Source organism: Rhipicephalus sanguineus, chromosome 1 (genome assembly GCF_013339695.2).
Source record: "Rhipicephalus sanguineus isolate Rsan-2018 chromosome 1, BIME_Rsan_1.4, whole genome shotgun sequence".
Classification (NCBI taxonomy): domain Eukaryota; kingdom Metazoa; phylum Arthropoda; class Arachnida; order Ixodida; family Ixodidae; genus Rhipicephalus; species Rhipicephalus sanguineus.
Genome location: NC_051176.1, coordinates 68,399,219 through 68,426,118, shown reverse-complemented (window position 1 = coordinate 68,426,118; position 26,900 = coordinate 68,399,219). Strand labels below are relative to the sequence as shown.

General features: G+C 42.3%; 1 protein-coding gene across 5 annotated transcripts in view; it reads right to left on the bottom strand.

The window, feature by feature from the left end:
* The window catches only part of LOC119392765 (uncharacterized), a 37,508-nt gene that overhangs the window by 1,906 nt on the left and 8,702 nt on the right, over positions 1–26,900 (bottom strand). For 2 of the 5 annotated variants that reach the window (XM_037659725.2, XM_037659750.2), the window contains 7 exons: positions 26,337–26,456; positions 22,306–22,340; positions 17,437–17,454; positions 14,781–14,862; positions 9,352–9,476; positions 4,901–4,961; positions 2,050–2,215 (listed from right to left, as the gene is read on the bottom strand). In XM_037659725.2, coding sequence (XP_037515653.2) covers positions 2,050–2,215; positions 4,901–4,961; positions 9,352–9,476; positions 14,781–14,862; positions 17,437–17,454; positions 22,306–22,340; positions 26,337–26,456 — 607 coding nt within the window. The remainder of the gene's footprint in view (positions 1–2,049; positions 2,216–4,900; positions 4,962–9,351; positions 9,477–14,780; positions 14,863–17,436; positions 17,455–22,305; positions 22,341–26,336; positions 26,457–26,900) is intronic. The other 3 variants (XM_037659736.2, XM_037659731.2, XM_037659743.2) reach the window with 3 other exon arrangements.

Here is a 26,900-nt window from a genome sequence, read left to right as displayed (position 1 = left end):
GTATCACATTACACGCTATTATGTTAGACAGGATGACTGCACACAAATACAGGCAAAAAATTCAGAGTAGAGCACATTAAATGTTAATATGTATAAATCCTGTGCAAATGAAGAAAAACGGTTATAATGCCAGAAGTTTGTCGCATGAATGTATATTTTTTAAGTAAGGGGCAACCCTTATTCAGATATAGATTTTTTTTATTTTTATTATATTTTTATGAAACTTTTGCAGCTTACGTATTTTCTTGTCCTGATTTCAAATATTCAATTATTTTTCTAGTAAAATTAGCTGTTTTTAAAATATTAAATATACCATTTGTATTGTTAGGAGCAAGATTTATTTATAAACTATGAGAAGTAGAGAGCAAATCCGCATATCACAATAACATGGTATGAATACTGTATGCAGTAAAATGAGAATGCATGTTCTAGGCCCATTTGAACAAAAGTTATGGCATGTTGAACATTCCCAGCTTGATCCCAGTATGGCCTGCAGCTTGACATTGCTCACTTGCAAATGTTCAATTTATCATAACTCTTGTTCAAATGGGTTTAGAACATCCACTCTTGTTTTACTGCATACAGTATTCATTTCAGGTTATTGTGATATGCTGGTTTGATTTATAACTCTCACAACTAATATATAAATCCTGCTCCTAACAATACAAAAACTATTTAATAGTTTCAAAACTATATATGATATAAGAAAAATAACTGCACGTTTGAAATCAGCTCATAAAAATACATATTGAGAGTTCCTAATACGTATTGAGAGTTCCTAATACAGCAGTAACATAGCAAACTGCACGGCCACGACGGCTTGAAGCACTCTGCTTTTTCCTTTTTAGGTTCTTAATTGACCGATTTTCTATCTGGGATGAACTGGCTAACACTGACTGATGAAGGCAGGGTTGAGCAAACTTCCCGTACCCTATATAATCCATTTGCCAGTAATCTGCTAGCAAAATACACAACATAGCCTTAATGTTCAGGGTCCTTTTGAACTCAACTACATGCAATGCAAAAGTGGAAGTGTAAACATTGCTGGCATCACGCAGCCATCAGAGCAGATACGCATGAGCTTTTTACGTGGTGGGATAACTTATTTAGGCACGACAAACTGCGAGACTAATGTTTCACTATCATATGTCTGCATTACTTACTTATTTAGGTTCATTTATTTCTACATACTGTAGCCCACATTGGATACAGCAAAGAGCGAAGCACAAGGCATGCAGTAAGAAGGAAGAATACCTTGGTGGTGCCTTCTGCGCTATCTAACTGCAGAAACAGTAAATTGCTGCATGTGTGACCAAGGGGTCTTTAAATGTCCAAGAACCATAAATCTGAACAGGCTATTTCGTTTCCCATTCCTTTTCTGCTTTCATTAATGGGTCAGACGACACTGCATTGCTGTTATGACCATTTGGAATGGGAAATGAAATAGATCATTGCAAAATATGATGTCTGCTTGTGATCCTAGCTACTACTCCACTTATTTGAGCTTGGTGAATGTGCTGCCAGGGTGCTTGATTTTGTAGTGCTCACTGCAGTAAATAAGTAGAGGTACAGCGCTGTAAGCCTTTGATTGAAAAACCAAACTGTGGCGCTTAATGTATTGAAATTGTCCAGTAGGTTATGAGGGAAGCCATAGTGGAGGCTTCCAGGTTATTTTTGACCACCTGAGATTCTTAATTCAAAACCAAAGCACAGTATGAGGGTTCATTGACAGTGGTGACTCTCATGAGGTTCCTCTCCCTGTTTCAAGATTTTTCCAAGTTAATCCGAAAACACTACACTGCAGAGTCTTCTGTTCCTGAAGAATTACCAAATGAACAGGTCCTCACAGAACCCTTTAGTCATTTTCTTCATTTTTGTTGGATCACAGTCAAAGCATGCCACTAAAGAGCAGTATGCAAGACTGAGTGAATATGTAGAACAGTTGCGGGCTAATCTTGCAAAATCAAGGATTGTCCTTTTGACGTGCTCTCGCATGATACAGGAAGCAACAGCGACAATCGGAGCACGAAACCAGTTTGGCTGCATTACCGAACTCTCGCGGCCTGCTGTCCTGGATACTCAGCAGTGATGGAGGTGCCTCCCTGCATTCAGTCCATGGCCGCAGAGGGAGCCCCGGCGATGACTGAGCTTGCTTTAGTGCAACGTGCATCGACGCCCACGACTCGAGCAGGGCAGGTGTGTCCTTCCATCCACCCTGTCAGAACCAATTCAGCGACGGTGTTCAACATCACATGGTAACACAAGGATTTCGAGAGTTTGCCGTGTACACAGTTGGTGGTCTTCAAAATAACAACCACTCGGAATTCCTTAAAAAGACACCAAAGTTTGCTATATGACTGTGTCTGTATTGTGCCCTCCCCAGAAATAACCATCATGGCTTAAAACTGAACACACTCAACCATAGGCAAGCAAAATGCTGATGGGCAGAAGGTTCCACATGGCACTGGAGAGACTGCACCCACACACTGGTGGAGGATAAACAACAGAAATTGCAGCAGCAAGGCAATCGGAAGGTGTGGTACTCCGAGTGTCAACAGTCTGTCACAAGGCAGAACCGTGATAATTTGAGCTCTCTTAATTAGAATCGACAGCTAATTCAAACCCGGCGTGTATATACCAACTTCATTTTTCCAATTTCCTTGCCTTTTCCAGGTTTTCCCTGATGATTCTAAGCATATTCCCCGACTGGTAAGCCTGTTGGCAAACCCTGCGTACTGGAAATGAGCCCTTGGGTGGTGAAAAAAAAAAAAGACAGAGCACTTGCATAAACTGTGAACCACACTGCTTGATTACGTTCCCTCGGCTAAAAGTACTCTTTTACAATAAATACACTCTCAAAAGACAGAATAACTCCTGTGCGTCCACAAACAGAACAGCCGGCTTATTTCATTTATTTAGTTATTTGCACTGGCCAAATTTTTACTCTTTCAGAGACTCTGCTTCTTGGTGCAGCATCAAGACATGAAACTGCGCATCTTTTACGAGTTCTTGCTTCTTCAATTCGAGTTCTCTTACAAGAGCAGCAGTTCTTGTCTTCTTTCTCTGAATGTCCGACAAATTGAACCATTCCTGCTTTTTCCTTTGTAATTCCTCCTTACATCTAGTGTTAACACCACGTCTTCATCTCTAACTTTTCATAGCTATTCCTGCTCACAGTGACTGAACTGTGCAATATTTGTAATATAAAACTGGACACTCACTTGCAACTAAAAAGAAGAAAAATTACTGTCATCGTCGAACTAGTGGTGCCAAGCCTGAAGGAAGTGCGGAGCTGGGCAGCCTTCTTTGTTTCTCTTCGGTTTTCTCGTTCTTTCCTCCTTTCTTTCTTTATTTTTCTCTTCTCGAGTTCTTTCTGTCCTTTTTTTCTCTCTTTAATTCCATTTATTTCTCCTTTTCTTCCTACTTTTTCCCTTTCTTTTTCTCTTTCTATTTCTCGCTTGCTTCTTTTTTTTATACGTGGTTTTGCCTGTGTTACGCCAAGCGACGACAGCATACGACAGTCCGGGCCCCTCAAGTGCTCCGCACTTAAAAATCAACCAGCTATCCCATGGTTGGCAAGACCAAAAATTGATTCATTGCTGTGCCTTTAATGTTAATGAATGTTTTTAAGCAAAAGAAAAAAAAATGTGCGAGTTAATGCACGAAAATAAACAAGAAATTTGAAGGAAAATGTTCATTCTAAAATGTAGGCTCATGTAAATATTCTAGGGTTTCAAATATTTGAACGAATATTACCATTCTCAAATTTGCTTCGACCAGAATTTAAGATTTCCAAAATTTCGAAGTATTCGATACGAATGAATTCGACAGTTTCTCAGCGTGTAAGCAGCCTGAAAAGGTAGTTTCACTGTACTGCAGCGTTGCTTTGCTGAGGAAACACCTTCAAAAAAAAAAAAAAAACCATAGAAAGTTCACACTGCCGTGAAGACGTACCTCAAGGTGATGACTGCATATTATCTTCCCCTGAATTTAAATATTTTGAAAGTTTTAGAGCGCACTACTCATGCCATGATAAAAACTTAAATTTTCCCACCATATAACACACAGCCCCAATTACAAGAGACAGGAGAAACTGGTCGAGCTTACGTGCAGACACAAAGCAAGGCACTAACACAGCATAAACTGCTTGCACTCAAAATTTCACTCCACGGCATCGTCACAATATACTCTCCAGGTGAATGCAAAATGCCCTGGCGACCTCAACCACAATGAAACCTTATTTATTGAGTTGAGAACAAGAGTGAGCATGAGCCTGTAAATAAGTTTTGTGTGCTGCTGGAGCTGTCAGAAATTTGAACTTGCATTTTTTCATGTCAATACCTCAACAACAGTATTATGAAAATAAGCTTGACCTCAGAGACGAACCTGTCTTCTATTTCGCGAGTAAAGAACCATCTTGTTTTTGTCAACATATGGCGCTTCTGTCAAGGTTTAATGTAAACCCCAATACCATTACAATTTGCTTTGAAATTATTCTATACTAACTACCGTATTTACTCGAATCTAGGCCGGCCCCGATTTCAAGCCAACCCCCGAAATTTGACAGCCAGAAAAAAAAAAAACTTAATCACTGTACTCGAATCTAAGCCGACCCCCCACTTTCGCACATCGTTTTTTCGAAAAAAAAAAAAAAAAACATTGGCTTAAGGTAACAGAACTCCTGTTAACTAGAACATGTTTTGCTGGTCCCTTCAGGTTCCGTTCAACAAGAGTCTAGTGATGTCTATTGCACAGATGTGTTTTTTACATGAGAAATTGGTTTTAATTTGGTTTGTTGACACTACATCGTCAACCTGTCAGGGTCAGTCTGCATGGCAGCTGTGTGCATGACATAAGCAGAAAAGTTGGAACTGTTCCAAGGTGGTATCATTGTACTCACGTTGCACAGGGGAGTGGGGCCCTGAGCTGAGCCCTGAGCATTCAGGCCGAGGCGGGAGAGCCTGTGAGAACAATAATGAGCAATTACGAAATATTAGCACTAGGGGTGTGCGAATAGTGAAATTTCATCTCGAATCAAATTCGAATCGAATAGTGCCGAATAGTGCTGAACAGTGGCCAAAACTATTGAATATCGAGTAGTACATTTTAGGCTTGTGCGAATATTCGAGCACTTCGAATATTCGAACGAATAATACAGTATTCGAATTCGCTTCGAGTCGAATTTAAATTACTGAAAATTTCGAAGTATTCGAAATGAACGAATAAGTGTCCGCTTATAACCCCCTGTAACGGTGGTTTCACTGCAGAGGAGGGGTGCTATGCCGTGAATACATCTTTCCAAGAAAAATCCGGCACTGTCCGTTTGTAATTTCCTGTAAAGGTAGTTTCACTGCAGTGGAGGGGTGCTGTACAGTGAAGACACCTTTCCAGGAAAAATCCGCACTGCCGCAAAGCCCCACTTTAAGGTTAAATGAACATATTCCCTCACATCGATTCATCATTTTTTTTAAGTTTAAAAACTTGTTATACCGGCTTATATGATCCAAGTATAGTAAATTTTAAAACGTAACATATTATCATTTGCCTTCTACCGAAAAGGAAATCCTGCTACTATTAAAAGTTGCTTCCACTTCCTTTGAACCAAAAAAAAATGACGTGCACACGCCTTGTTACAATTTAAAAAAAAATGTTGTGCAGGTTGGTTGGGTCATGACAAATATGCTCACTTTTCTCTATAATATGTGATACATACTATTCGAATTCGATTCGAAATTATTCGACCAAAATCACTATTCGCTTCGAATTCGCTTCGAACCTAAAATTTACTATTCACACAAGCCTAGTATATTTACACGAAATGTATACCGCCAGTTACGGCAAGGGAAAGGAAAAACCAGGGACGCTATGGCGTATGGCTTTATTAAGCGCTTGTTCCGGAAGGATCTTTTTTTTTCCAGCTTTAATGGGTGCGCAGGCATGTTGATACAAGAGCCACCATTAGAGTCCCCAACGGTACTCCTAACCTCTTAAACGTCTGACAGAGGGGGGTACGGTAGCTATTTTTTTCCCCCTTATCGTTGCTCAATATGGCTTGTCTGACAATGGTAATGTGCTTCATCCTCTTGAGTGCTCCGGGCCCAACAAACTACGGGAGTCCGCACAGCAGCGTTTTAACTGCGTGCCGGAGCGATGGGAGTTTCTGAATGAATGGTGCGGTGCGGTAGTGGCGACTGCACAGCATGAGCAAATTTTCACGTGTGAAGCCTATCACCGAGGGTTTCGCAGGCCAAAGTTGGGGCGTTTTACGGCGCTTGTGGCGTATGCGACCAAACTATGCAAGAAGTCCGTGCCTTCGTTTCGGAAGCGAAGTTGGGAAGGGCTTGCCATTTTTCTCTTGCGTTTTTTTACGTGCGGAAATGACATAATTTCCTTTAAAAGAAACATACGATCGCTTTTGAACCGGGATGTTGGTGGAAGTTTCAACGATGGCCTACTGTACCGACGTTAGCTTTAGTTTTAGCCACCCCACCCTAACCAAATTGCACCATTGGCCTTTGTTGCCTTTTAGATATTCGTCCAGTCGAATTATTCAAAACTTCTAATACTAGCTATTCGAAAGTCGAATGGATTTATTCGATTCGAATTTGAAACTCGAATATTCGCACACCCCTAATTAGCACTGGCCTGGCATTTGCCATTAGCCTATTCCTAACAAGAATGATGCGCCCCCTTTTAACGTATTGTGTACGATGTGTACATTACAGTCATCCAGTTATGCTGATGCTGTGAAACCTTTCTTATCGAAAATTATTCATCGGCACATTTATCCCCTTCTATGCAGTACTTTTATTTATATACTTGACAGAAATGTAATGTGTGTTACATTTCTGGGAAGCTTTGAAATTACAAGTGAAGCCATCTTTTGCCACCTTGAAAATTGCCTCCATCGTTTTCATGGTAGTTAGAGGCCAGCGCCCTATCCCACATCCGAACAATGTCACTTCAGATCACTCTTGCCATGCGGCATAACAGAAAGCTGTACGATGAAAAGTGGCGACTGTTGGGCTAATGGCAAACCTTTGACGAGACAGAAATCGCGTCACTAATCAAACGTGAGCTCTTGCATTGCCGTGATATTTTAAGAGTTCAAGCATGTACCCTCGTCAGTGTATCCAGAGCACTTACGCAGTATTCGGCATTTACTACCTGTCCTAAAAAACACCAGGAGTGTTTTTCTTTGCTAGGTGTAAAAATGTGATGACCACTTTCATAATACTGCTGGATGACCTCTGCATCATAACCTCTTTGAGCCAGACTGCTCCTTTTCTGCTGAGTGAGAACTTTGGCATCGTGTACATATGAAACTGCTGTATAAGCAGCCATTGTCGTCCATAATAATGGTTTTCCACTAATACTTACTTTGCTTTTCAATTCAGTGTTTGCACTCCAGATAGATATCTTCATGGCTGCGTTACTTTATTAGAGTAAGCAGTCAAGAAATACATTATGCATAAGCTCTCAACATGTTCTCTTTATGTGTTATTCCTACCGAAATCTACAGATAGTGGCAAGTTGGCCAAACAAAAAAGGCACCCATATGTTTAGATCATGACCACCACTGCAGAGTTGGCTTTCTTGTAAAAGGACAAAAAAATGATGCAACATCCCCCAATGCAGGTTAGGCTCATTCCTGCCATTGTTGCATGTTACTTCAGACTCCAAATCAGGCTGTTTTACACATGAAATCCTCACAAAATACATGAGTGAAATCTGCGCAAGTATCTGTGGCTGTCTTTTGTCACACACAAAAATTTGACTGTGCAGCATTATTGAAGTGAGGATTGAGGCGACCAAATAATATTGCATCTTCAAATGAAAAACGCAAGCGCACCCATGTATTAGACTTAGGAACGCGTTGAAGGGGTACCGACACAAAAATTTTCGTCTGGCATCTGTACTATTTCTACAACATGTTGCTGGAGGCCTATTAATCGTAAAATGTCGCATCGCTTGCTGCAGTGCACAACAGATAATTAATTACAGTCTGTTTATTACTGACCAGTCTCAGTTGTGGTTTGGGGAGCTCCGAGAACGACAAGCCGCCAGGTGCAACTACTATTGCCATCAAGCGTGTGAAACGGCACATGGAGCTTTGACGCATTTCCATGCTGCCTGCATCGTCTGTTTGCATTCTTTTGTTGCCGCATGTGCTGCATGATGTTGTTGCCGTCATCATCATCGTATGGTGGCAACAACTTTCTTGAGACCTCCACACTTTTTGCATGTTCGCTGCGGGCACAGACTCGCAAGCAGCCGCCGAATAGTAGCCTGCTGGCACAAGCGCAGCCAAAGGGCGATGGTGACTATGACGTTATCATTCTACCTGAGCCAGCTCGAAGCATGGCCGCAGTGGTGACATCTCGGAAGTGGGGGTCACCTTCAAGTCACCTTAGATGATGTCACTGTCACAAGGTACAGTGTATAGCGACGGATCGTGCACACAATCTTCAAAATTAGTATAAATTACTTTCAAAGTTATATTCACAGTTGAGATTTGGTAAATGATATACGCATGTTCATGGGAATCGATCCCGCTGGCTATTTCAGCCACAAAATTTCATGTCGGTACCCCTCCGAAGGACTCCAGGTGGTCAAACTTAATCAGAGTCCCCCACTATGGCGTTCTTTCTTTTGTTGGCAAGTAAATCAACGTTTTGCTTTATTTTCCCTATAATTTGATAATGTCAATTTCAGCTGATACGAATACTTTGAGCGACCCCATGAGATTTGTATTACTGAGGTTTCACTGTGTTGTTGTGGTGGAACAAAACCAGCACAACTTTCAACCAAAGAGTACCGCAGAGCACGAAGAGAAAGTGAGCACCATTCCCACAATGCAGTAACTACTAGCAGCATCAGTATAACATGAATGGCACCTGCAGGAATGGCTGCCTACAGGCAGTTCAGTGCATTGCCCAGTGGCTAACATCTCATGGGAGTATTGAACTGCAGCCCCACATGAATTAGTAGCATAGCTGCATGCTGCCAGAATTTGGCCTAACTGACACAAAATGACCGACAGAACGTCATTACGAACTGAAAGGTTTCTTTTAAAGAAATTCTTGCTTCAATGAAACGAGATAGTATATGCATCGACTGATGAAAATGTGATGCCAAATTACGGTTAGTCCTTTGTTACATTCGGCAGTTCTCTATAAAGCCTTTTGTTATAACAAGAGATGTCTACATTTTTGTACAGCAATTTGTGCATTTGTCCTCTTACACATGCACTGTCTGCATATGATCTGCAAAGTCAACTTCAACATGAGAAAACTGGACTAGTGCCGCCGCTAATGACTCTGCAACACACAAGGACATGAGGTAACTGACCTGGCATCTTCCAGCTCCTTTTCGTCTACCTTTCCCCACTGGAAGTTGAGTCGATGCTCCATGCTGTACACACGGCGCACCGATGACTGCAGCAAATGAGCAACAGTTGCAGATTTGCTTCTTGTCTGACAAGACAAGGGACAGGGACATTAAAAACATCACAGGCAAATTTCTCCACAGATCGTAATGCCACCACCAAAAAGACACATCAAATGTTGGAGAAGTTGGTGAGATGCCACCTTCGCTGCAGCAACATTTGCTTGCAGTGGCATTTAAAACATTTCAAAAAAAAAAAAGAAATGCTGAAACAACACTGAAAAAGTAGGAACGGCACCAAGTAACAAACCTGCCTGAAACATAGTAACATGCTACCTGAAAATGAACGAAATGAATCTGCAGTACCACCATCATTCTGCTACATGTATCATAAACCTCATAGGAATCCACTAAAACGGGTCATGAACCACCCCTCAGGCTTGGTGAGAAAACACATCCTGTGGACAGCTGTGCTATGAACACTGCTATGAACAGCTATGACGCTGCTATGAACAGCTCGGCCACATCTCGCAGTCGTGCACAGCAAGGAGAGATTAGAAGGCGTAAAGTTAATATTTTCTCGAGCGCACTCTCGTCCTCACTCTCTTTGGTGGACGGAGTGCCTGCTATTCGACATGAAACAACAGATAGCACGCTATTGGCCAAGAGCCGACATAAACCAAGAGCGGTGTTTGGATCAGATGCGCTTCTTGCCACAGGGTGCTGCCACGTGCCAGCGCCACACTCCATAGCGTGCTAACATTACACAGTAAGCCACACCCGCACACACGAATCACACCGGGAGAGTGCAATCACGTTTCACCACGTGTGCTCAAGGTCATGACGTGCGCTGACATAACTTCTTTTTCCCTTGATATAATGCCTCCCTGTGCCACTTCCAGCACGTTCGTTGGGACGACAGGAGCAACAAAGCACTTAAAGCATGCGACAAGTCTCTGTAACTGCTCGTTCTTGACGGATTTAGGCAGCGATCAATTTGCGAGTCAATAAACTGCGATACTGAGGTAATCAGACGATTACTTGGAAAAGTGGTTCAGGATCTGTTAAAGCACTTGCAACATAAGTTTATTATCACTACACTCAAACCTCGATATAACGAACACGGATACGACGAATTAATGGTTATAATGAAGTAAATGAAGAATAGTCTTGACATAGAAACAGTGTTACGAATAAACGTTTATAACGAATTTTTGGATATAACGAAGTTATTTTCGTGGCAGATGCGACTTTGTTATGATGAGGTTTGAGTGTACCACTTTCTGCTCTCATACACTTATGTCAGGATGCAGTAGTTTAGTAGCAATCAAGCATATCTACGAAACATTTCACTGTTTGCTGCTAGACTATTTGCACAAATCGAATTTGTTCGTGTACCTCTGACCCCGTATTTTGCTATGCCCAGGAGGAAACTACTGAAAGAAGAAAAGGGTTACCAATGCTAACCAGTGGTAACTTGGCTCCTATGCAATGCAATTTTCTCACTTGTCTAAAATCTTGCAAGCTCTTACATCTGCAGCTGGAGTAACAAAACATTTCTATAGATTCAAGCTCAGTTAATTATTTGAACATGTTTAAATGTTCTGAAAGACGTCCAACCTTAAAGTAAAAAAAAAACTATTTCAGAGGTTAAATAATTTGAATTAATTCAGTATCGAGTTTTGTTTCTAAAGTCTCTACTGCGTGTTTGGTGTTTAAAGCAAATCCTGTCAAGAATATTCCAGTTTACCTACCATTCTTCACTGTCTGCCAATAGCTTATAAAGAACATTGCTGCACAACTTGAAGTGCCATTAGCAACCCGACTGAGGAGAATGCAATTCCTGCAGACTAATATAACACAGATGTCCGCTGCCACAAATGACAAAATGTGGCCCAACTTTACGACTGTTATGTGCAACTCTCACTTTGAAAGAAGGGGCACAATGTGTTTGCCAGGTATATTCAATAAAGGCAAGTGCAGATGTTGCAAAGTTAACGGTATATGCACCAACATGTCCAAAGAGTTCCATATGCCCTTGCACTAACCTTCCTATAAACTATGAATGCCTCAACAGCAATGGCATCTACAACAATAAATTCACCTCTGCAATAAATAAATCTCATTTAGGAGTTCTCGAAGGTCCATTTGTTGCTTTCAACGACTGCATGTAAGGGCACTGCCACTGCCCGGCACAGCCACCACTGAGCTACGGTGCACATAAGGAGCACTAATCAACACCACAGCAAAGAAAGCATCAGAGGATCTGAACTCACTAACTGCAATGGTAGCCCCCGCACACCTTTTCTTTCCCTCTCCACCCTTTGAAGAAAGGCCAGCAGGCAATATAGCTGAACACCGACAAGCAGCACCAACATGCTGCGAACCTCAATGCCATGAGGTTGACTGCAGGTGAACACTCTGGCGGTTTAAGTGTGCAAGAATCATAGCAGGTTCTTTAACTGAACATTTTCTCTTGTACTCATAACAAAGGTTTTCTTTTACTAAGCGAGTTCACTCTGCTCCTCTGCAAAGTGCAATTGTTACAAACGAGTAGCCTGCACAGTGAAGCATTTCAGCAGTCCCAAGTATCTTATTTTGGAGGCATACTGAATCAGCATACTTCTATATCTACCAGTGTGCGCTTTGCCTGCATTTGACTAGAAAGTGATGCTGTCATGAAACAGGCTTTTGATGCCCGGTTTTGCCAACAACTTGGGCTGCGTCCAAGGCACCATGCAGAACGCGCAATTAGTTGCAGTTTTTAAAGAAAAAAAAAAAATTGAAGGTCTTTTCAGAGTCATCACCATTCCAAAGAATTCTTGAGAGCAAAAGCAACACGATGGACTGTTTCAACAATGAGCCAACCTTTTTTGTGCATGCACGTGTACACAAATGAAAAGAGAAGTGTGAAATGAAGTCAGTGAATGTATTTCCAGAAAAGTGGACTGGCTAAATTTTTGGAGGGTGCCAAGTTCTTTTAAAAAAGTCACATACTTTCTTTGCGTTTAAAAGTATTTTGTAGTGTGTTGCACTCCGTGCAAGCATGCGCTTACAATCAACATCTTTCCCACTGACAAGCACATACATCATCTTTGTCCTTGTGATGCAGACAGCTAAGTTCTAATGAGGCTGCACCTGTGTCATTCGTTACTGCAGCTATCATAAAGGAGTTTTGAGATTCCAACATTTTGTTGGCGCAGCATGTTCTCATTTAATTACTTTGAACGAGAATACACATGACACGATGCCTGACGAAGTCTTGGCAACATGGTGCGTGCCTTCACAAGAGGAGCTTCCATGCGTAGCAGTTGAAGTTAACAACTGAGCAATGTAATACACAGTCACGCGTAGAAAGAAGATTACTTATTATGTAATTAAGTCACAATTAATAGAACAGCGCTTAACACCTCGACAAATATGATTTATACATTAGAGTAGAAAGTAAAGAAAGCCAGATGAATGAAAGACAAAATGTCCACAGGAATGATCTTATGAGTTTAACTCAGGAGCTCCTTGTAAAATGTGGATATTAAAAAATTATTTTTATTCGTAACCTTTGTACCAATATCAATGGGAAGTGCTGCATTTAAAACATACTGCTACAGTCTAGAGACGGTAGGAAGCAAGCATTTTGCCACATCCTCTCGTATATAACCCGCTCAAAATATACAGAAAATTTGGAGCTAAAGTCAAGGTGCTGGTTATATGCAAACTTTGGTGCATAACATGGCTTCATGGCACAGCTTAAAGGGACACTAAAAAGAAGAAGGATTTTTCTCGTATTAGTAAATTACTCTTTCACAATACCAAAACCACCATGCTTGCTGCGAGAAGACGCTTGGTAAGCGAGAAAACACACCAAAAAAAAATGCGGATGGTGACGCCACTTTCTTGTGATGATTACGTCACAAGAAACAGGAACAGGGACCCTGGCAGACTTATACCTCTGTCACACGGGCAGCTTTAACTGCGGTTATGCTTAACTTGCTTAACCGTGGTTACAGGATTAACCGCAGTTAACGCGAACGCGGGTTTGCCATTGCTACACGAGCTCAGTCAGCTCAGTTGAGCATGCCGACGAACCCACGTGCCGGTCGTATGGTCAGCAAGAAGTTTGGGACACACCCTCAGGCGAGCTTCGTGGTACGATACACCTCCGCTAACCCCAACGACAGTGTAGTGAATCGTTCCACTTACGACTACATATTCAGTGTTTGCAGCTCTGTGAGGCGGCTAGACACGAACAATGCAAAAAGCACTTCCCCTCAAGAAACCTGTAGCGATAATACTGTACCCTCTCGCAAACACGCCGTGGATGGAATACTAGTCTTTGTTGTTGGCCTTTCCACGGCGAGCCTCGTTTTACCAAGTAAAACTCGTTTTCAACTAGTTTTGCTCAGCTATTGTTCGCCAACTGGAGACGCGTTCCGTGAAAATCCTCCGCGAAGCTGCCGAATAACGTGCGCCGGTTCATGGCTGGTGCACTAACAGCTCCGCCATCTTGTCAGCTTCTCGGTTTGTGAGGGTAAACCGTGCTTGCCTAGCTCGGTTTGCGATAACTACGGTTAGGAGACTAACTGCGGTTACGTCTGCCGTGTAGCTACCACTAACCGCGGTTAACCGTAACCGTAGTTAGCTTAACCGTAACCGTAGTTAGCTTAACGTAATTAAGGCTGTCCGTGTGACAGGGGTATTACAGTCTTCACAGAATTTTGGTGGGCACAATTTATTGACCAACCCCATATATGCAGCAAAACAAAGTCTCACAAATTTTCGACAATTTTTATCTGCGAGTGACGAAAAATACAAATCTACGTTGCTTTATAATCTGTATAAAATTTTAATACTATGTGTTCTTGGGCCATGACAAGCATTCCTGCTCTATGAAAACACATGAAGAGCATTTCCTGTGTCAAGTGATGAAGAAAGCTTCCTTTTGGCAGCAATGTAGACACATGCTTTGTGCTGTGCCTGCAGTGCCCACAAATGCTTTTTCTTTGTAACCTTTCACCTCGGCCTTCCACAGAAATGGGACGCGATTTTGCACCTGTTCTAAAACAAACGAACATTTTTGCTGCTCATGATACACTGAGGCTTGTGCGTACGTCTCCCATTTGTGACATTCCCACCAGCCTCAACCAATCATGCACGGCAAAAATATTTGTTCGTTTATCAAATGTGCACAAGACTGTGCCTCTGACTTGCTATAAGGAGGAATCAGTGTGAAATGTTCAATTATTTTTTTAACCGGCATCACCAGAAAACATCTGAAAGCCATTCCAGAAAGAAAGAAAGAAGGTAAAAAGATGCAAACAACGAAGGTGAAATAAACAACTAGCTTTCCTAGCCCTATTTTTCAGAGCATGCGTGCGAAAAGTAAGTCCACACACCTTGAGTGCGACTGGCTGCCGCCTGGCAGGTCTAGATTGCTTGGCACTGCTTGGCGTTGGCCACTCATCATCATCACTGCCCCTGTAAGTACAGTTCTCGTGAATTAAACCTTCCACAATAAATAAAAATAAAAACGAAGTCCTAGTGTTTCATATGCAAAAGCCACCATATCATCATGAGGTACGCTGCGGCGGGGTACTGAAGATGAATTCTGGCCACCTGGATATTTACTGCACATTGAAATGCAGAAAAGAGAAAATACAGCAGTCATGCACCAAGCGGTCTCATGCAGTTCCAGCATCAGACATTGTGCAAAGACTGGTATTCTCTACTGTGGAGCCACATTGCAACTATGACCTCCATGGCTATGGCCTCATAAGGGAATGAATATTTAGTTTTATCACAACGATTACAGACTTGCTTTTAAAAACACGGCACATCACGGAGAATTAGCTAACGACTACGGGCTTGCATTTAAAAATGTGGCACATCGTGAAACACTATAAATTTCAAACACTATCACTGAATGAGGTATATACTTGAAGCTATCGCACAACGTTGTTTCATTTCTTTGCAGAAGCATGACAGTTTATGACCTGGAAATGTTGGCCACAAGAGTGCTAAAAGGTCACAAAAACACCCAAAATGGTCAACATTCATCGTTTGGAGCCGTTTCTGTTGGACCAGCCCGTACGGGCTGGTCCAACAGAAATGGTGGCACTGTCATGGGGAAGTCAATAACTGAGTAGCTCAGAAAAATTAGGTGTCGGAAAAAAAAAAACAGTAGAGAATTGTGCAACACATAACTCTCTCTCTCATGTCTCTGGCTGTGTAGTGCCCAGCTCTATAAGAATTCGACAACGGTTTTTTTTTCTTTTTGGCCTCCTGTGATATGGAGTTACAGGGAGAGAACAGAAACCCCAATGCAGAATTTGATATCAGCCCTGGCTTTATTGTGGTCTGTATAATTGTGATGAAGGCTAATGTTTAACCAATTATTTATTTATTTATTGCAACATACTGCAGCCTGGAAGGACTATTGCAGGAGTGGAGAGCAGCAATTACAAAAAATTGCAAAACAAAACAAGATGCAATGAATATGAACATCAATGGTTAGCAGTATACAAGAGGTATCCAGCAAGTGATATCTTACATGGCCGGGTAAAGCATTCCGCAGCTCGATAGTACGGAGAAAAAAGCTGTATTTATATGCATCAGTGCGGTGATGAAAAAGAGGCGTATTCAGTTCAAAACAATGCCTGGTGAATGTAGGTTTAGCGGGTGTGATGTAGCTGCTAATTGATGTAGCTGCTGTAAATTGTGGAGAGTGAATCAGAGCATAAAAAAAAATTCAAAGATTCAACGTTACGACGATAAAGAGGCTAGTAAGCTGAAAACTAAGAAGATGGGAACAAGGTGAAAATACCAAGACCTAGAACTACTAGATGCTGATATGCTGCTACCTTGGGCCATTAATGTGAAAGCTTTCCAAATGCATTAGCATATAACAAGAGTTGGCCAGACACAATAGGCATTCTCCAAGTATGCTTTATGCAGCCATGGGGAAACAAAGAAAACCTTCACATTGACAGCTGAGAGCCAGGTAACAAGAACCGAGGATTTTAAAAAAGTGGTAAACCGCAACTGAATCAGACCAATGACAAATTGTCTGCCATCATGTGGTACTTGTTAGAGTATTCCTAATTAAGGTAGTTAACTAAGATTAACTTTTGCTAAATCTTTAATTTTCACTGTAGGGCCAAGTGCATTTCATTACATTGCAGAGGGCATTCCAAAATGACCGATACAATTTTTGTGGTGGAATGAGCGGCCACAGCTCTAGGCATCGGCTTCACAGCGCATCAGCATTTTTGACAGCGGCACATGGCAAGGAAGCACCGTCATCCTTGATAAGTGATAGGCTGGTGGTCTGCACGCACGGTTGTTTCACTCGAAGCATGGTTGAGAGCACTGCAGTACAGTAGTGCATGTGGGCAGTCATGTGGTTTTATTTTATATTTCGTGCGCTTTCTTTACATGCCAGAAAAGAAATCAGCATGCAGCATGTACGTGGCCACAAACTGGATCGGTTGTTTTGGAATGCCCTTTAAAACGTAACAAAATGGACTTGGCCCGAAAGTGAATATTAAAAATTTTAGATACCTCAAAATTCCGAGCAAGCAAAATTTAGAGGCGAGGGTGGGGGTGAGTGGAAGGGGCACTAGGGGCATGCCCACAAGCAATTCAGTACGACTTGCACAACATGCCAACAAACGACTACCTTGCAAAAGCAAGGCCTAAATTGACAAGAAGATTTTACTATGCTGTGTGTTATGGCTGATACCTCTAGCAAATCTGCAGAGTCCACAGTGCCCTCAAACTCAGGAATTTGTGAATTAAATCAGGGCAGCCTCAGTGTACTGGTTCAGTAGCATTACGCAGGGTGTGATATTTGGCTGCACAGGCTTCTGTGAATGATTCCCAGTCATCATACCACCCTAATATGCTGCTACAAAAGCCACAGTATGTGCCACCCACAAAGTGTCATGGGGACGCATGCTTTGTCGACATTCCCATATTAAAATGTTGATTAAAATCTGCACCACAGCACACTTGCATCGACTATTAAAATGCATGCTGAGCAAACATACTTACTCAGTGGTCCACCAATCTCTGCAAAATCAAATGAGACATTTATGTCTATAGCGGAACATCACTGCGGCGCACAACATTTTGACAGACATATTCCCTACAACAAAACTATCTATAGGTTATTTGCCCAATTCTCAGTTACTCACAGGAACTGATTCAGAAAATTAAAATTCTTCCCTGTGACTCAGCAAAAGTTCTAGAAGAGAAATAAAATGCCACAATTTGTTCAAATAAAAACTGCTCAAATCAGTTTCCTAAGGCTTGACAAGCAACGAAAAAAATGTGAATGCCATAATATAGTCTAAATTCCTAACACGATATGAGGGACAGAGCAGACAAAGCTATAACAAGAATCCAATACGGTTATGATGTGTAAAAAGGTGCGATGAGAGGAAATGGCATGTAATAATTACAAGAAAAAAAAAACAACACAGTAAAAACACCGACAAATCACTAACTAAATGACATGGATACATTGAGAAACACTTCATGGTAGGGCGACTGATATAGCAAAAAAAAGAAAGACAGGATATGTTCCTCCAGCCACACCACAGGCATTGCCAAACTAAGGAAGTAGCAGAGCTTTGCAAAGGCCCGTTTAGACACCCATTTATTTATTTTTATTTATGTTTCAATTTCACTCAGGAAACTTGTATGTGCCTAAAAAATACGAATATGCCTGTTTCCTTTCCTCAAAACTACCTCGATGGAACCGACAACTAATTTTATGGTACCTGTTTTCTTTATCGCAACGGAAAGCTTACAAGTCAGTGTCTAAAATCACGGAATGGTATAATACGGAAAACGCTGTGAAACAATTATAATCAAAATTTTTCTATCTGCAGTGACAATGAAATCGTGTACACACAACACATGCTGCAAACGGTGGGAGGTGGGTGCGATAGCGGTTCGTGTTTGTGCGCGGCGGTTTGCTGAGCATGTGTGCAGTGTGCATGTGTGCAGTGTGCATGCGTCACGGCTCGACATGTTCCAGTAGTAGTTGCCACAAAGGCAGTGCTGATTCTCAGCGTGCAACTCCTTTTAGCTCGTGAACAGCACGGAGCGGGGATGGATAATAATATACATAGTCTAATTTTGAGCACTAATTATGGCGTGCGTGAATGCAACAGACTACGTACAGTAAGGTGAACGACTTCATATTGCAGCATCAAGGCTCTTCTGCTGTGCTGCGTGACATACCGGCTTTTTGTGACTTTTAAACGTGATTTAAAAATACAATTCTACTCAGATAGCAAAAAGGATGCTTGAATCTGTCACTGGAATTCGCGGTCCCCCTTTTCATTTCCACCAGGATCTTATCACACGTACTGGCCAGTTGTCGATCCCTTTAAAGGGACACTAAAGGCAAATAGTAAGTCGACGTTGATTGTTGAAATAGCGGTCCAGAAACATCGTAGTGCTACTTTTGTGCCAAGGAAGTGCTTATTTTGAAATAAAATCATGTTTCAGTGGTCCGCATCACGTTAGCGCACTTCAAATCACCTGCCTGAAAGTGGTCTTTCTGACGTCACTGTTGCCGTGCCCAACGTTGCCCGCCTTTAATGCGCGGCGTGCACCATTCGGGCATCCGGCAACATCACATGCATGCGGCATTTTGTCGAACTTCCTGTCAGAGCGACCGCGTGAGCGAAGCCGGGCGCCGGGCGAAGCGCAGTTCGGTGAAAACGGAACCTTTGAACCACGCGCGTTGTTCCCCATGGCAATGCCAAAGAGTGTCTTTTTTCCATGAATTAAACATACGAACAAGCAGCATTTTATTACGTCTTTTGATGCACGGAAGGTTCTTTTTTTTATTGCAGCTACTTTGATTACTGGTGATTAATTATAGTCGGACGCTCTCACGTCATCGGGATCATTTCCAAAATTTCCCACTCGTGGCGCACGTCGTGCGATACACTTAGCTTAATTTCTCGGTAAGTAGGGCACTGCTGTTGATAATATTGCCGTTTTAGACGTTGTCATACATTGAGCTTTCATTCTGACATAAATTCTTATTTGCCTTTAGTGTCCCTTTAAAGGGCCCTAAAACACTTCTTAAAACACCTCAAAGGTACCCAACCAAGGCCCTGCCCAATATAGTTACACCAGCACATATCATGGTTTGTGTGTTTTAACACGAAAGTGTTTTATGCCGGGGTCCACCACGGCTCCACTGACGCATTTCCGTCACGGATATGATGTTGTAAGAAAAAATTAGAAGAAAAAGTTCCGCCACCAGGAGTCGAACTTACGACCCCTCGATCCCCAGTGCGCAGCACGAAACGACTCCGCCACAGATGGCACGTTCTTCGTCATACTAACGGCGTGCTATTTATATACACCATTTGCTGGTGGCGGTACTCGGAGATTGGGGTACACCAACGTGTTTTCGTTATCACTAGCGAGATGGCAAGAAGGGCTCGAAGGGCGCGCTTTAAAGGTCGTCACCCCACACGTTGAGAGGAGTGTGCGCCTCTACAGGGCGTGGCCGCTCCTGCGCGCGCGCTTATCTTAATAGAACTTTTTGTTGGGCTAGTTGGTACATGCTTACTGAAAAACCAAAAAGACGTGTACCATCAAGGAAAAAAGTAAGGACAGGACAGAAAGGGCGTCTTTCTGTCCTGTCCTTACTTTTTCCTTGATGGTACGCGTCTTTTTGGTTTTTCAGTAAGCGCTTATCTTGTACGTCTCGCGCTCTCACCGCAAGTTTGCGTTGAAGTTACAGAAAGCACAAAGGTCACTTCGCTCACTGCAGCGGCCGCTTTTGCGAAAGGAGTGCACTGCTCACAAACAAATAAGTTACAACTGCGACAGTTCACGCTCATCCTGTGTATACTTGTGCGTTCGTTTCGTGCGTCCTCCTTTGTATTTGACCAGCGCGCTTTAAGTGTCGAGCTGTCACAGTCGTTAGTTCGCGCTCATCCTGTGTATGTTCGTTCCGTGCGTCCTTTCTGCTTGAGCAGCACGTTGCAAGTTTCCAGCTGCTTGCCGTTCTTCGCGTGACATTACAACTTCTTGCTACAGTATTCATTCCTTCGCCCTTGCGGCGAAACAATGCACAACAAACGCTCGACTACGTCTGTGAAGACACGTTTTACTTTCGTGTTATACCGATTCCTATGACAGAGGGATCAGCCATGTTTTGTTTTTCTTGAAATTTCCACTTCAACGTGTTGGCCTCAAGTTCTAGTTCAGAAGTGCATGGCACTGTCTCGCTGTGAGATGGGCACTTGAGCTGCTTGACATTCACCCCTCACTTGGAAGTACGTCACTCACAGAGACCAATCAGAGCCCACAGTCATCAGAGTATCACTGGCTAGAGGGACAGCATGGTCTCTCCCATGCTGTCCCTGCTGTTTTTCTACATTTTGCTAAATCAGTGACTTGCAGCTGGCATGACAACCCATATGCCCCAGCCATTTAACTGCTCATGACCAGAAATTAGTCTTAAGAAAAAGCTCCTTACGTGATTGCCCATTCTATCGGATTGTCTAGTAAATGAGAATTGACTGCTGTTAGCATATCCTATGCCCATCCTGCCACTGCTCTTTTATCGCTCCAGAGCGCCCTGGCCAGACAACAACCTCTGCAGGTTATAACAAGTGCACTGTGGAAAGAAGGAAAAGCAAGAAAGGGCAGTGGGCAGGGCAACGCTACTGGCATTGCCTCAGCCAAGGTGATCTGGTAAATTCAGAAGGAATAGAGAAACCAAGCATTATACTCGTTCTATTGCTCTCCATACTAGGTTATTTCTACAAAATTTGCTTGTTACCATAGTTGAAGAAAGGGATTTCATCTGCACATTCCTGCCTGCATTTTGGTTTGAGTCCAGTGCACCCTTTAAGTGGAGCTACGGCTTACTGTAACATCAGTATCAAGAATGTAGCTGCAAAGAAACTAACAGCCCACATAAAGCAGATTAGTTGAGACATTGGAAATAGCAAGAACTATAACAATTTAAATTTTTATTCTAACATATCCAAAAGATAAGGCGTGATGCCATTCCTAACCACAGTGGCAGCTACAGAGGCGGCCATTTCAAGGACCTGCTCAAGCTCTGTCGCAAGAGCATCACTCTTCTTGTATTTGCCCTGAACAAACCACTTTAAAAAATATTTATATGGTAGTATTGACATCACATCCTGTGTTTTGCCATGCAGCCGCTAAGTATGGCACTTCGGGAAAAATAATAAATTCATTCTCTTCTGGCAATTTGTGCCTAAAAAGAAGCGGTGTATTTGTTAACTTTCAGTGCCCTAGCTTATATTATAAGTGCACTGAACTTCAGTGGCAAAATTTTTTTTTTTCAGTACCCTTTCCAAACTGTTCATGTTTAACAGTGCGAAACTGCACAGTAATTTGTGAGAAATGTCTTGGGGAGGAGCTCCTGGTTAATTTTAACCATGCATGGTTCTTTCTATGTACACTTAATTCAAATCTAACTTTTGATATGAGGCCCTGAATTCCATGCTGCATGCCGTCTAACACAGTAGACTCTCGTTAAATAGAACCTGAAGAGACCAGGAAAATGTATTTCGTTTAACAGGAGCTCCATTAACCGAGAGATGAACAGGGGTGCAGAATCCGAGTATGTAACCAACTGTATTAGAGGCAGTTCCGTTCTAAGCAGCAGTTCCGTTTAAAGAGATTTCAGTTTACTGAGAGTCTACTGTGACTAATATGTCGATCACATGTACATATGAGCCCCTGTCTACAGACCAGGCAAGTGGCGAGTTCATATGGTGTTCCAGGACAACTTTAATATAACCGGGTCGCACAAGTCTCCCAAGAATGGGCAGAATGGCTGTACTACAGCTAAGACAAATCTGATGGGTGCTCAAAGTGGACGAGGCAATAATGGCAACTACTCACTGTGGTGATGTTGCATGGCCTGCCTTTGCTGGGCTCTGAAAAATGGTTGAAGAAAAGACTGTGAGCTGCTCTGATTCCAATCCGCACTCCAGCTCTCTTTATTTTCAAGCGAATAAGTACAAGTGTCTCTAAACAACACAATCAGCTCCTAAAATCTTGTACAGTTTACTAACAAAAAAAAATAAAAAGTCAACGCAGTATTCGTGATACGTTCATAAGTTTGCATCCTAGAACAATGCTAGGGCTACGAGAGATATTGTTGTGGAAAAGTTCTGTAAAAATCTTGACTCCGCGGCATTCTTTAACGCTTTCCATAACAAAAGGTAAGGGATATTGTACAAAACTCACCATAATTATTTTGATCAATTTTTAAACCTCTAAACCTCTCATAGAAATAAACGTACCCTTTTTTTCAATTCAGCAAGGCTGCATCATATCCCAAATCGCAGGAAATAAATCGCATCATTTGAAGAAGACCTCTCTTCATCGTTAAAAACATTTTGTTTCCAAGCAAGACTCTACGCAGCTGGCGTCTAACAAGGAGTCATCAAAACACTTCTTCTTGCCTGCCCTTTTGTTCCCATGTAGTATTAACACCAGAAGCAGCAATAAGGATTAAAGGCAAGCGAGACAATAGCACAAAGCCGAACAGGTGTGGCCACGTAGCGTAAAAAATTTAACGTGGTTTTTCACAACACACAAGCCTGATATTCCTTTCCAATGTGAAAGTGCAGAAAGAAATACCATATTTGCTCAGTTGTAAAAAGAGATTTTTCATTATCATTACTGCTTGAAGTCAACCCCTGCGTTACATCGGATAATGGGGGAAAAACAATAATTTCAAAGGGCAGTAAGCAGTTTCACACTTTTTTTTTACACTTCACAAACAAGCTTGCTAACTGACGCAGAAAGGCCGCAGCGATCAAATTTTGCTAATATCGTAGCATTGCACGCTGCGCAGATGCTTCCTTCGAAAAACAATTCCCTTGTCCCCTATCCTGTGCCTGACCAGTCCTTTTCGCCCGTGCAGTGACGTAATCTGGTGCATGGGCAACATTACGTAGGACCGGCTTCGTCGATTGGGCTTTTGCCCTACAAAACGGTGCGCTGGCCCAGCAGTGATGCGCTTTTGGCCTGCATTTTAATTTTCTTGTGCTGCCCTCTGGCGTTTTGGTAGAAACGAGACTACTGGGACGGGCGGCATCGCCAGTACAAAAGCCTCAGAGATAAAGAGGCATCTCGCGACTTTACCGCTAAGGAAAGGGTGCATGCGCCGTGGAACATTTCATGCCTACCCCTCCTCGCTGCCAAGAAGGGTGGGAAGGCCGAGTTAGAAACCAAAAAAAGCCGACGCGGATTATTCTACATCCTGTAACTCCCTTATTACAGCCCTTATTCGCAAAATTCTTGCGGCAACATGTTCACATTGTACAAGTGCGCAGTTCTCTCCATCCCAAATTTTGGATCGTGAGGTTGTTTACTGGCCCTTTAAAACCAATAGTATTATAAAGTGGTTTTTATCATTATGTTGGCTACCTGAACATTTATGCTTTGATCTAATCCACAGACAAGTCAACTGAAGCCAGAACTTGTAACTTGAATTAATGCTATTTTTATTGCCACAGTGCTGCAGCATGCGGAGGTCCTAACCATTCATGCTTTGATCCTATTCTTTTGAAACATTATGACACAGTACATTTGGTATGACATCAGCTACAAGAGATGAGGAGCTGGGATACTCTGTCACAGCTCAACGGCTATACATCAATGAGTCAATGATTTGAGGATGACAGGGCTAATGGAAGGCCTAGTATGGCCACCAAAAGAAATGGCTGCATGATCATGGATAGTGATAATGCAGTTTTGAAGGCATGTTACTGATGTGGTGATGTACGTGATGGTCGCAAACAAGCATAAAGCGTTCAGGCATTACTGCCATTCCCACATGGTTCCCATTCATGACTATGATGATGCTTTATGTATACATAGTAAATTCATGCTAAATAAAACTTTTCAGTCAAAGGAGGGCAGTGCCATTTCCTTCTTGGTCCCAAATGATCTGCCATCATCTTGAATTAAGCAAGGGCCCTACTTCATTATTTATAGCATTGTCAATGACCTCAGAGGGGGCACACTTGCTCGATATTTCGTCGAATTTCAATTTGTTATTATGGATGACTCACTCTACGGACAGTGTCATTTGAGTACCAAAGTGTCCATGCAAGGCATCCACTGTACAACACTAATGACATCAAACAGAAGAGGTTGACTGTTGCCTAAAACAACTTCACCTTTTCCCACAGAGCATATTCCTCCCATACATTATGTGTGTGGTTTCTGTACTGGCACTGTTGAAAATGAAGCAGAGGCTTCAAATGAGCTACCAGCAACGTTCTTTCACTCAACAAAAGTATCTGGAACTGCTACTTCTTTTTAGGTGCACAATACTACCTGTGTTCGCCTTTCTTATTCTTACCTGCCACTTCTCAATGTACACTACGCAGGCACTATGAATAACGCGTTTAGTTCTTACTTTAGTTGCTTCCATCCAAGCATCATCCACTCTATGTTTTAAATCCTTAAGAATTCGTCAAGCAGAAAAAGATTACCATGTTTACTCGACTGCACTCCACGCATTTTAACCGATAAACCAGGTTCGAAAATTGCCCGCATGTCACAGTCAAATACAAACCGAAACCACATTCACGGCATTGGCAACAGCCGACCATAAGATGCAGTGTCATCATCATCACAAAATGGCAATGGAGCACATGGTATTTGCTAGAGTGCAACCTGTGTGTATCATATCTGTTCCCAATGAAGTGCAATGGGCGATGTACTGCTTTCATTATGAAAACTCAGGTGAAAGGGAAGTTATTTTGCATGCACAAGGACAGCTTTGCCGCGTCTTTTTTACGTGACCAATGTCTGTGACCGGGAATGATGCAAGAGAAAACGATCTTCAGCTGTGTATGTTCAACAGGAAATGCTTTTAGGGGCCGAAAACAGGAAAATATCCAGACCCCAATGACAAGTATGGAAACCCTCTTCGACAGCTTCATGTAGGCTAAGCTTATCAAGGTAACAGCCCTGAGACTTAATCGAGGTGTATATCCAGAAGCGATAAGCTAAACTGGATCACAGAAGGGGCTGCCAGGAGAATAAGTTTCCCATTCTACGAATACAAATTGTCCCTTTCTCCTGCTTTTTTTTTTCTGATCACACAGCCTGCCACACTTTTCTTTTTAAAAATATGGGAACATTACAATCAGGCACATATTTATTTACAACTCATGAAAATTGCATGCACGTTAGATTTAGGAGTGCACTATTTCACCATCTCGGGATGCAACTTAAGAAGTCTGGAGAGCCCCCGCACAGATGACCGAAGCGCGACAGCCAACTGCCTCCATGACTAAAGAAATACTAGTTCTGCTCATGCACATGGCAATATTCTCCAAAGGCAGGGTCACTGGCCATGTGGCTCATGACGTCAGTCTGGAGCGCACACCCATTGGTGCAGGCCTGCGTGCAATCCGCCTTTGAGGAGAAAATGCCGCAGACTTCTGAAGTTGTATCAGACAATCGGCTCGAATAAATATGGTACATTTAGTAAAGAAAATCGCTGCAAACTCTCCCGGACACATAATACTGCCGTTGCTCTGATTTTTTTACAAGATGTGCAGATAAGTTTTCTTTTTTTGTTATGCTGGTATCTTTACAAAAGTTGCAAGAGTTAAATTATTTTTAATGTTATGCCATTACATGTTTGCTACTCCGCAATTGACAAGTATTGGCCAGTCACTGCCATATACTGGGTGGTAATAAGAACACACTGGAAGTTTCAAGGTCTGCTTGTTCATTGGTTTTTCACTTTTATAGCGTCTATTAGTGTGTCCTTCCACAACCGAAGAAGATAAAACACTTAGACGAATGGAACAGAGAACCCCACATTCCGCGTGTGTACCACACACAAAAAAAAACATAAGGGCAATAGGGCATAAAAATATGCCTAGTAATGAGAAAGGCACCTTTCTGTCCCAAGTGATTTCAGTTGATACTGGTGGGACATGCTGCTTGACTGGGGCAAAATGGCCTTGCCTTACAGCTTCCTCCCTCTGTGCAGTCTCCTTGGATGCAGCCACAACCCTCTGCAAAGGCAAGCACGGTGAATGAGTAGGAGTGGCCAATCGTGTCCTTCTTTGCACACAAACCGCATGAATAAAATTTTCAAAACAACCTTGGCAGAATGATGCCACCAATATACCAGATGAGAATCAATGAAAGAAGGAGAATTTTTCGACAGGCCCGCTTTTGTTGGACACAACCAAGTGAATCCAACAGGCAATTAGGCTAAGGAAAGCAGAGGGGGCATTAATTATCGTATTTAACTGAAGTGTAGTAATTATTACACAAATTGAAATTAATGTGGCCAAAAAAGTCACCCTTTCTGTTAGTCGGATCCGAACTCACAACCTTCGAATTACGTGTGGACGGGGAAGCGCCATCCGTCATAGCTCACAATTATCTGTGGCATTCATTTGGTTGTATCTAACAGATCAGAATCAAGTGCCAGAAAACTGCAGCAGATCGAA